The sequence below is a fragment of the Sipha flava genome, unplaced genomic scaffold, assembly GCF_003268045.1.
Source record: "Sipha flava isolate LNK unplaced genomic scaffold, YSA_version1 42_pilon_pilon, whole genome shotgun sequence".
Classification (NCBI taxonomy): Eukaryota; Metazoa; Arthropoda; class Insecta; order Hemiptera; family Aphididae; genus Sipha; species Sipha flava.
The window spans coordinates 3034927-3047251 of NW_020273159.1; the positions used below are offsets into that span (position 1 = coordinate 3034927).

General features: G+C 30.7%; 1 protein-coding gene across 1 annotated transcript in view; it reads left to right on the plus strand.

The window, feature by feature from the left end:
• Window positions 1-12325, plus strand: part of LOC112689207 (titin) — a 128817-nt gene that overhangs the window by 31921 nt on the left and 84571 nt on the right. The window contains exons 4-11 of the mRNA XM_025562791.1: window positions 2278-2400; window positions 4583-4761; window positions 4894-5138; window positions 6345-6793; window positions 6883-7032; window positions 7115-7243; window positions 7702-7824; window positions 8243-8602. Coding sequence (XP_025418576.1) covers window positions 2278-2400; window positions 4583-4761; window positions 4894-5138; window positions 6345-6793; window positions 6883-7032; window positions 7115-7243; window positions 7702-7824; window positions 8243-8602 — 1758 coding nt within the window. The remainder of the gene's footprint in view (window positions 1-2277; window positions 2401-4582; window positions 4762-4893; window positions 5139-6344; window positions 6794-6882; window positions 7033-7114; window positions 7244-7701; window positions 7825-8242; window positions 8603-12325) is intronic.

Sequence of the window (12325 nt, forward strand, 5' to 3'; positions counted from 1 at the left end):
AAAAAAGTTAATCGTTATAAAATTGAATGGTATTACGTTCATTTTTATGTTTTCTGTGTAAATAATTTTACAATACCTTTTCTTCGTTTATAGAATATGTATATTTAAAATTTAAAACGTACATATGGTAATATTAAGTGTTTATTATTTCTCGTTTCACTTCCCACAAAAAAAAATTATCTTTTTCAAAATTATCTAGATAATTTATCTTAGATAACCATTTTATTTAAAAAGATGGATAAAAAGATACTTCAAATTATTATTATCTAGATAAGATAAAAAGATTAATGTTTGTATCTAGATAAATCATCTAGATAAAATTATTTAGATAATGCACAACACTGGTTAAAAAGGTAACTTTTTTTTCAGTTTGCCAGAGTTTGCTAGCGAGTCTTTCTACGCCACTGGCTATTACTGTATTGCAGCGGGCCCCGGGACGTTTCGGACGGTCAGTGGTTTTGAGCAATCCTTCTTTACCTTATTGTAATGCTATTGTTATATCAATCAGCTTATAGTAGGTGATTATTTCGAGCTTTTTCCAGCCCCGTACAAATTTATTTAATTTCAGTCCATAGAATTAGCATTTGTAACTATCGAACTTTTTTCATTAAATAAATCTTATTGTCGTCATTAAAATTTTCATGATTTTCAGTTTTTTACATGATTAATCTAATTTTTATGACAATATAAGTTTACAAAGTCTTATTCTTTAATTTTAACCTGAGAAAAGTATAATGTATGACTGTTCGTTTACTTACTTTTTTATAAAATTGACCATTTTCTGTTATTAATATTTTGTTGTGTTGTATTTAATTTTAAATTGGAAAAATTATAGGCAAATATTATAACAATTTTTATGTTAAAAATAAATTAAATTAAGTAATCAATGACTTTAAATATTGAAAAAAAAAATTTGTAGATGGCTTAAACATGATTGGAAATTTAATGGAACATTTTTTGTTACAGCAAAAAGTTTAATTTAGAGGAAAAAACATTCGTTATACTTACCTATTTATTTATCAATGATAATAAAATTAGTACCTTTAAATAAAAAAAATCGTTATTATTTTGTGATGCTTAAGCGTTTGGCTTGTATTATATTACCTTGCTTAGTCGTAAATAAGTATACTTTATTATATTTCGTATACTCAAATTATACGCATTTAATTTAACGTTAAATATTATGCAAAAATATTTTACTCGAATCAATTATAATCAGTATAAAGAAAAGCAGCGTAGAAACATTTTTGATGGCTACCACTTATAGTAATTGTTTTGTTGACTTAAAAATAAAAAAAATTAAATTGGAGGGTCATTTTCTTCGTAAAAAGGCATTAAAATTAAACACTAAAACTAAGAAAACTAACTCAGAAAATTAAGAAATTTAATTAAAAAAAAAAAAAAAAACGTTTTTTTAAACGAGTATGTTTGGTCAAAACATGTTTTATAATCGTGGTCAAATGCAATAATTCGTAAATTTATTTTTTATCCCCAACATTTTACATATGTTATCAACCACAATTCTATATATAATTGTTTATAAAAACAATGTTTAAACTGCTGAGCCGATGTATTGTTTATATTATTTTCCTTTGTTGTCGAAACGCGCGTGCGATGGGATCGTATGTTCTCTCAGCAATGGACAATGGTTTTGACTTTTAAATGTTGAGGTACGTCAATGACCGAAGGTCGGACGTCATTTGTATTTAACTTTGCGAAAATTTATACGTTTTATCTTTCCGGAAAAGTCGTAAAATTTACTGCACAGTAATAACGTGTATTCAAAGCAATATCTGCATTTACTTACCTATATGCCATTAACTCCAATAGTAACGGTATTCGTGCTATTGTCAATATAGTAGTTCTTTAAATATTTGATTAATAAAAAATAGAGTATTTCTGATCATACATAACATAAAGTGTATTCATTTCTATAAACTCAAGGATTATTAAGGATTTATGAATTTATTTTTAATTTCAAAGTAGCTTTGTTAATATATGACACACGTATTTTGTAACATCATTTTAGTGCCATTATTGTATACAACTCATTAAGTGATTTTACACTACTTTGCGAATAACAACACTATAATATATAATGTTTGTTGTATTGTTGCACAGTGTTATCGATGATGAGACTTCCCAACTTTAAGATGTTTCTCTCTATAATAATTATGGTACACTTTGATGTGATAAAAACATGTTTGCATCATGTTATTTTAGTGACCAAACATTTTTTACGAATCTTAAACGTTCATTTTTTTTTTATTGTTTCAGTGTCGCGATGTCTTGGAACTTAAAGTTCTGGAATTATGTCCAGAACTCACGTTGCTCGGAGAGACGATGGAAGAGGCCATGAGCTTGCAGGCCGATCATGAGACAGTGTTGGAAAAAATACAGGTTTGAATCGTCTTAGACTTAATTGTTTTTATGGAGATTGATATTTATTTTATATATCTTTAACATAGACGTTAATACAAATTTAGTTTTAGAATAATTTGTCGATATGATAATACATAGGACGTGTCTATAATATGTTTATAATCTTCGGCCTGTAGACATAAAGCAATAGTCATTATTATGTACTATTCATCTATAGAAGATTATATAAAACATTATTTAAACAAGAAAGAGGATGTCATATAATATATGCATTTTAAATGTTCTTTTTTTATAGGTAAAAACTCATTTTCTCATTTTGCTATCTTCAATCGATGTTTTTTAGCTTAAAATTTGAATTTACATTTTTAGAGTACACTTTAAGTCCATCGGTTCATTACACTAATAGTTTAATTCAATTGAGTGATATGATTGTACTAAATAATAGTATGTTTTCATTTCTACTTTGTCTACGGAATACTTACCAAACATACTGAATCGTTTGCTCTAATTTCGTATCGAATATGGAAATTATAAATTTATAAAAATAAACCTATAACTCTCGGATGAAGCCGGATAATGGAGCTCGTTTATGTACGAGTATATATTTATTATTTATATATTTTAGTGAAAGGCGTCGATTTTGTTTGGAAATAAGACCTCATTGTTAATCATTTAATTTGTTAGTCGTCGTTATATATTTTATAATGTGTATAATACATAAGTACTGTGCTATAATATCATTTAGAACATAACAAATTTATTACACTCGTATGAATGACTTAATTGTGTGTTCACCTTGACACCAACAAAGATTTTCTTAGATCTGATTTTTGAACGTTATGCGAGTAATACATCCATTAAAAGGATATACAAGAATCAATGAACGTGGATCTAGTATTATTTTAAAACAGTGTTATGATTTTTGTGAACAATAATAAGCTCCCCTGTCATCTCTCATACAATAAAAAAAATGTTATTATCATTTGCTCGTATTTGCACGAGTTCCTAGAGATTGTGATCTCAAATAAATGCACCTCTGTATAAGATCTGAAAAATAATATGTTAAATTTTAGCATAAGTAGTAAATGTTAAAGACGAGTCATTGATTTATTTGTAAGAATAGAAATGGAAAGAGTATGTGTGTCGTAACCGCTTCGTGAAATCGATCTTTTCACGAAAATATCGATATTACGAAGCTGCTATGACATATAAACCAATTATTTTTTCGAATGGTTAATTCCGCTATTTTTAGTGCATAAATAAAAACAAATGATTTTTCAACTACGAGTCCTTAACTGTTTAAGTCACAAATAGAATATTTTTAATTGGAATAATAAACAAAATAAATGTAGAAATTAATATGATAATAATGTATAATAATAAACACATTTTACATGTGTTTTACAAAATATTAGTAGAAATTTTACGTTTTTAATTATATCGTATGCACATAATTATAATAAGTTTTTGATTTTAATATTATAACTTGGTCGATACGTTTATCGTAATATCGTGTGGTGCGCATAAACTGCGCGTGGTGTGATTATAATTCAATAATTAACCGCGTACATTTACGTCTGGTTCGAGATGTTGATCGGATAACTAGGTCATAATTTCCCATGTTTTGAATATCGCCACGATGTTCTGTTGTATAGCTGTTGCACGTTCTTGGCGAGCGAAACGTCTGTCGCTCGTTTTCCGTCCCCGATGGAATTACACGCGTGAAAAACAATAACGTACCCAAATTAGTCGCGGTGTTGAAATGCACCGCATAAGCGGACACCTCGACTTGCAGACTTGCACCGTTGTCACGTATGATAACCGACGTACCGAATAATTATGTCGTCGGATTTCATTAAAAATAAAATAATACATGGCAATAATAAATAAACAAATATAATAACGTAGCGGTTTGCGAATACTCACATATTTATGTGTGTGTGTGTGTGTGTGTGTGTGTGCGTTCATACCATTTATGGCGGTAACCGGCACTAGCCTTGACTCGATATGCATATTAGACGCCCGGTACAGTGTACATACATTCCGCGCGCGCGCGCGCGTGTGTGTGTGTGTGTGTGTGTGTGTGCGCGCGCGAATGTAACATTAAAATAAACGTGTTTTCGTGATCGTACTGGTGCGAGCACGTAATAATGAGTTACAGCTGTACAATGATTATTATTATTGTTGTACGCGTGCGCAGGAAAAGCAGAGTCCCGTCAACGAGTTGCTGAAGAAAGCCGACCATCTGATAGCCACGCAAAACACGCAACCCGAGGTGTACGCCGCCATGGCCGATTCGCTGGGGCTGGCCTGGAAAGACGTGAACGACGTGCTCCGGAAGAGGAGTTACCTGCTGCACCTGAACGTCGAGTACCACCGGTAATAACACGCGGACGTGCGATTCGGTCCCGGCGTCCGCGGGTCTTCGGATCTCGCGGATTTCCGTGATCCGGAAACGGCATTTCACTTGAATATCATTTATTTGATGAAATATAAAAAATCCTTACGCAGGCAAGCCGACGTGTGCATGGAACGGATCGGCACGCTAGAAACTCTCTGTCGCAGTTACCTGCCGACCGACGTCGAGTCGATCAAAAACCATTTGGAGCACATCCAAGAGGTCCGTAAGTCCATACTGGAGGCGCTCGTGGTCGCTTTGGGAAACGGCACGCAGCTGCTGGACGTTCTGAAGGAATTGCAGACCAAAGGCACGCTGGATTCGAGGCCGGCGTATAATTACAATTCGGTTTCGCTTGGTAAGATAATAATAATAACATATTTCCTACGAGATATTGAAGTCGTATGTAATGAAATCTACAACCGAAACATCGATTATTTTTATTGTAAAATGACGTACCGTTGCAGATCCGATCACTATTGCGCTCAAGTCGTTATAATAATAGTGCACTCCATCAGTTCAGTCTTTGTGGATTTGATATTCTATATTTGAAAAAATGTGAAAAAAACATGTATTTTTTATAGTACTTATACCTATTTAAAGTAGTGAGGCACATTGGTTTCATGCGTCGAACAATATACGCAATAAATACGTGATAAATATGTGTGCAGATTAGATTAATAATCGAGACTTTGTATATCATATACTATTTGAATAATATTCATATATAATTATATTTAATATGTATTTAGTCATATATTAAATCGTTGTTAGTTTCGTATACAGAATTAATATATGAAATCAACAACGGTTTAAAAGTTCTCTGTTATTGCGAAGCATGCGATTAATACTTATTGCTAAGTAAAATCGATAAAAAATTTAGAAAATATTGAAAAATTAGAAAAAAATTTAAAAGTGAATTTAAAGCGAATTGTTAAATTAAATTTTATCTCGCAAACTATGTAAACATTTTTAGTAATTGTTTATGGTGATGATTCATAAGAATAACGTCAACAGTTCATTAAAACAGCGTACAATGAAGAGTGTATTTCAATATTTGTTGACGAGCTGTCAACTGTTCGGTCAGAAATCCATTAAGAAACACATGTTTACTGATTCAAATGATATGCATAGGGTACCGAGTTTAATTTTTGTTTAAAACCATTTTTCATAACTCTCAGCTGTATTTTATCGAGTGCTCATCGTAACACACATTAATTAATTCTCGTTTACTATATACATTTTAAGACTAGGATTTGCAACGTATTTTAGTCTTCACGTTGAAATTATTTCATTATAATTTACATTTTGATCACATGATATACGGGACGGGGTAAATAAATTCATTGGAACCTACAAAATACTTTTTTATTCTATCGTTCTCTTTTTGTATCATTTATGTCAAATCATATTATTATCTATGTATTCAGAGACAGTAAACTTTTATAATGTTTCGAGCCTTTTATATAACCTGTCAGTGTGGTACAGTAAATATAAACATTTGTTTAATTTAATATTAAAAGATAACGATTTTTTAACAACACTTGTGTTATTTCGTTTCTAGCCATTTCCCAAGTCGAACATTGGCTGGAGAAACTTCACGATAAACGCCATTCATTAGACATCGACTGTCACGAACGCAAGACAATGCTGGAAAAACGATTGACGATATCTCTTCTAGTCACCGACCTTAATTTACTCGAAAACATACTATCCGAACGTAGAAGTTCTCTGGACAGAACGAAAAATTGCCTGGGAGATTCGCAGTATGAGTGTTCCAAGCTGACGGAAGTTAACGCTAACCTGATGATCGAGGCCAAAGACATCAGAGATCAGGCACTGAGGGTGGTGAAAGCCACCGAGCAATTGGTGCTGACAAAAGGTTACATGGAAGACGATTACAAATGCAAGGCGTATAAACTATTGGAGTTGGCTACGGAATACTTGGAAGAGATCACCAGGAGAGAACATCTCCTAGACGCCGCTATGAAATTTTTCGAATCGGCCGAGAAAGTAATGGGGCCCGATAAAGATTACCAACCATTCGGTTGGTTTGTTTTAATTTCGAAAAATATTTATTATTATTTTCACGCACGATTTAGGTACTTCGAGCATGGGAAACGATACTTCAACATTCGTCGGATGAAAAGTTGGCAACGAAAAACACATACATTACGGAGACGGTAAAGCGAACCGGCGCCTCAGTAATTCAAGAAGGAAACTTAATACTGAAAGACGTACCTGAAGCAGAGGTGTTAAATTCGTTCTATTTATTTCATTAGAATGATAATAAATAGAATTATTGTTTGTACAAACATGTGTATAATTTTTCAGGGTGTAAAACGGGTTGTGGAAGAGTTGGAAAGAAAGAAACAATTAATATTATCAATTGTTATGAAAGACCAGGACAAATATTTAGAATCATCCGAAGCAATCAACACGTTTTCCGAAAACTATAACAAAGTATTGACTTATACGGAGTTAAATAATTTAGTAGATATGTTAACATTATACGCTTCTGATGTAATCATTGCTCGTGACATTGTTATCTATTACTTGCAAAATTCCTAAAATAATAATTATAATATTACATGCACCATAATTATTACAATATTTATAAGATAAATTTCTAATCAGAAAATATCGCTATCGTTTTTATTTTCCGTAGATTATTATTTATTATTCGTAATTACACATTCTAATGTTTACTTAATTTGCCTACTAATGTACTGTATAAATGCATAAAAATATATAATATTAGTTAACGTTACATTTTCCCTTTACCTTCATAAAACATAAATAATAATTTTACATTTTGTACGTCTAAAAATAAAACATAATTAGATAATTGTATCGTTTAAATTTAATTTACCGTATAGCTTAGATATATAATTATTTCATCAATGTGTGTTTTTTTCCAGATATTCTCGTGGCTTGTGAGTTCGGCTGAATCGTTTTTACACGAACACAATTCCATGGGCAGAACACTTACGGAAGCTCGAGAGTTTTTAGTATCCTATAAAAGTCTACAAAGAGACCTTAGGGTACGTTTTCAACACTGTAAAATATTTTTAAAATTAAATTTTATACTGTGATTGCATAGAGTTTGGTATAGGTATTTTAACGTGTATGCAGATGTACATATTTAGGTAGTTATTTTGTTAAAAAAATACTAATAATTAGGTCGATTTGGTGTATATTGGATAACAGACCATTCTTTTGTTCTGAAAACTTGCATCATTTTAATCTGTAAGAAATATCTACCAATAAAATTAGGTTAAATTGTTCGGCAGATTTTATCACATCATTGTTATTATTAATATACATATTCCTTGGCTTTATAAAGGTTTTAGTTTTTGTTGTTTAAGTATTTTAAACCGCGGCGGGCACGTGCATAACTTTAAACCGGTTTTCGGCATGTTCTAAACAATATTACTAACGCTTTATGAAATGTTTTTTCAGACCCGAGGGATCGATATCAACGCTTTGGTAAACTCGACTGGTTTGTCACCATTGACGTACATTGATGCCGAGACAAGAGTAGATCTAGAAGGAAAATCTATCGCTTTGAAAGATCATTGGACGTATTTGGACAGAATAGTAGATTGGAGGATACAGTTGGCAGAGCTGTACGTTAAATTCTTTGCGTTGTACGAGAATTTGAATGTTGAATTTTCGAATTTGGATTCGATTGTCGGTGATCACGCTGTTGACATGCCTGATCAAAAATCAGATTTCGCCCATAAACATTGGACCAGTATTTTACAATTATATGTGCAACTGAAAAATACTGGAGAGAAATTTTTACACCAAAGTTTAAAGGTGAGTGAATAGAAAATTTGTTTTTAATTAAAATGTATTGATGAATTTCTCTACGTTAATTCCGATTTTATTTTTATTTTCTCAGTGGATTAGTTTACAATTTGATAATCTTTATAATAATCACATTCTACCATAAAATTATTTTCGTAATATATGTAATATATGAACTATTACACCATTATGTTATAGGCGTCACATGGGAAGCATATTTACCATTGTTGACAATTATGTTTCTTGATGATTCTAATTGAATTAAACGTTTTCGGTAGAAGTTTTAATATTATAGATTGTTTTTGAAAAGTTATTTTATTTTATTCTTATAAAAAAAATATTATATTTACGTCTAGATAGCAATCAAGTATCACCTTGTGTTTAAAGTAAATATAAAATAAATAAAACTACGTACAATAAACAATAATTGATGGTTAAATAAAAAAAAGTTTATATACTATAGATAAAAAGGTACCATGTGAATCAGGTATTTAATAAATTTAGTACTTGGAAGATATTTAGATACGCAGAGAATTGTTTAATCAACTATACATGGTATTTATTCAATATTCCGTAAAATATACACTTTTCGTATTGATGTTTTTGTACATATTTCGCTTAAAATAATAATTAATGTCAGTATGTTCGTTTGAAACCAAGAAAGTAATTTCCAATTTTTTTTTCAGTTAAAAATCTAAACTCAATTGAAATAAAAGCCGTATTGTGTTAAGTAACGAGTCAGTCGACGGTATATTCGCTTATTTATTCCTTGACTTTCGGTCAATTTCTATTTTCTAAATTATGTAGTTAACCAATGACTCAACAATTAAAATAGGATATTACTCAACAGAATAAATAGTTTTGATGTGTTGACTATAAAACTATAAATATATATTAAATACAACAGTTTTAAAAACTGTGATGACGCTGTAATTGGATGAAAGGTTTGTTTAAAGTGTGGAACAAACAGATAGGCCTAATTCAAATATACAGAGTGGTATTAACGACGTCAAAGGTGTAACTGTCGACAATTTAAGATTTACAAAACTAGGAAAACACAAACATTTCCGTACAAAAATTCAACTAGGCAATTTATAGTACATACTTGTATATGCTGTACACTACTTCTACTGTAATAATAATTTACCCAATTCATATGATTTGTCCAACAATTAATAATTAATTATTATTATCATTGATGAATATTTAATGTATACTTAATCAATATTATTATTTATGCTGTAAATATATTAGAATTTTACCGCTTTCAATTTAAATCATGAATATTTTTCCTAAATAATCATTCGGAATTTTTATAAACATAATTTCAATTATTTTTTTTATAAATTCATTATTTGATTACTTTTTATGTAGTTTAAGCTAAACATGTTAAATTATATCATTAATATCGTAAGTAATATGAAAAATTAATTTAATGAACTGGTTTAAATTAGTTGAATTTTAATACATCCCTGTGTTAAAATAATACTTGGAGTGGTTTTACTTAATGAAATATTATACCTCGTTATTTTTAAATACATGTGTGCTTATGTGGATGAGTATGTGTTTATAATGTTCATGGACGCATGATGTTATATGCGTTTTTCCAAGAATTTCATTCAAACACGTACAATAAAACTTATGATATATTGCAAAGATGCTATAAAATTACGTTTAGTCATAAATGAAATACATATCGGTATTATTTTTTATAGGCTTTTATGGAGTGTACGTATAATAATAATTGGTTAACTCGAATTTTCGAATTCTCAAAGGAAAAATGTAGTTGCACTTATCATTCATGTAGTAATAAAACTCAGGATCACCTATTGGAATAGAATTTAGTGTAAATTAATACATCTGTTCATATTGTTCTTATTAAATTTTAATGTTTTATAATATATTAAGCCAACAGAAATTTTACTAATTTAATACAAATATATATATAACTTGAATTATAACTCATATAAAAGTAAAAAATTATTTTGAATGAATCGTCAATCATAATTTAACCTTTTTAAACTATCTGATGGTTGACTAAATAGAAGAACTAGTATCTATTTTTAGGTTGTGAATATAATAACTAAGTTATTTCAATATAACAAATTATTTTGTCAACAACCGGAATAGTTTTATTACTGATCACTGACCCTATTACGACATCATGGATTCACATTGAGTTTTTCTTAAAATTCACATAACCAAAGGGTAAACATGGTGTTTATATTATAACAACTTTTACTCCCGTTATCGTACTAGATATTTTTCCCATAGAAACAGCATATATAAATAAATATATATATATATATATATACAAAAAACGATATATCGCAGTCTTTTGCGTATATATAAATACAAATAATTCAACAAATCGATCCAATCTTCTGAGATACGATTTTAAACGTATTTAATCATAATCACAATGAGAATAAATTGATTCGTGTTAAAATTTGTATTTAAAAATGTAAAACGTGATAAAACTATATTAAAGTGAATTAAAACCATGTATGTTACAAATATTACTCTTATATTTTAAAATAAATCTTAACGTTTTTTTTTTAAATAATTTCACTATCATTACAATTTAAGTACTATTCTAACATATTCAAACGATAACTTTAGGAAACCATTTGACTTTGCTTAAGTGTGATGCTTCATGTTCGCATTATTTTTTCTAGATTTTCTTGTAATCGATTGCAAAAAATTTTCAAAAAATTAAAATAATCCCTCGACGGCGCTTTTCTCTCGATTTGATTAGCTCACAAGCAAATATGAAAATTCCATAGCGGTATTCATTATTTAATAAAATATGTTAAACATTAGTGCCGAAACGACAGTTATACTTCTAGTCGTTTACCGATTAAACGCGTGAATCGTAAAAATATACAATTAATTTCGTACGTTCGAGGAGATTTATTGGAGTTGTGTGTGGAAATAATTATAGAACGTATGTAAGATAGTCTTGTTAAAAGAGTGTTTTCGGTTAAAAATAAAAAAAGCTTTATTATAAAAATGATTTCCATCGCAGCCCAATTTAAAACAATTTTTTTCTCGTTTACGTCTTTTGGCAACGCGCGTTTGGTCACGAGCTATATAGCTAATTCGCCAATTCGCTCATTTGAAAATTGGCCAGACCGGGGCCCCGGTGAAGTCGACTATTCGCGTAATGAATTCGCCCATTATGATTTTTAATAATTGTCGTCCGTGGGTATATACGTGAACGATGTTTCGCCGTTTTTGCATTCGAGTTGTATTCGGTGGGCAAAGTCATTTTTATACTTGTCGACCAGACGGTAGGTCTAGCAACGATTGTATCGTGGTCGTCGACCAAACACAAAATCGTTTTTCCTGTATTATGTGGTGCTGCGGCGTCGGCGGTAAAATGCAAATTTAAACGAGTGCACCATACACGACCATCGTAATAATATGACACGGACCATCACCACAAGCTATAGCTGTGATTTATTGTTTCTTTTGCGAATATTGCACGGTAAAAAAAAAATACCGTTTCAAAACGCAAACGTCATTTACCTACCTGTATGCGAAAAATGTGTGCGAGACGCCACGTGCGTGCTGCGAATTCATTCAGTGCACGTGTTTTCGCCGCGGCGGACGCATTGCAAGTTCGCAGTGAGGTGTTGTTCATGATGTCTCTCTCTCTCTCTCTCTCTCTCTCTCGTCTCTCTCGTCTCTCTCTCTCTCTCTCTCTCTCTCTCTCTCTCTCTCTCTCTC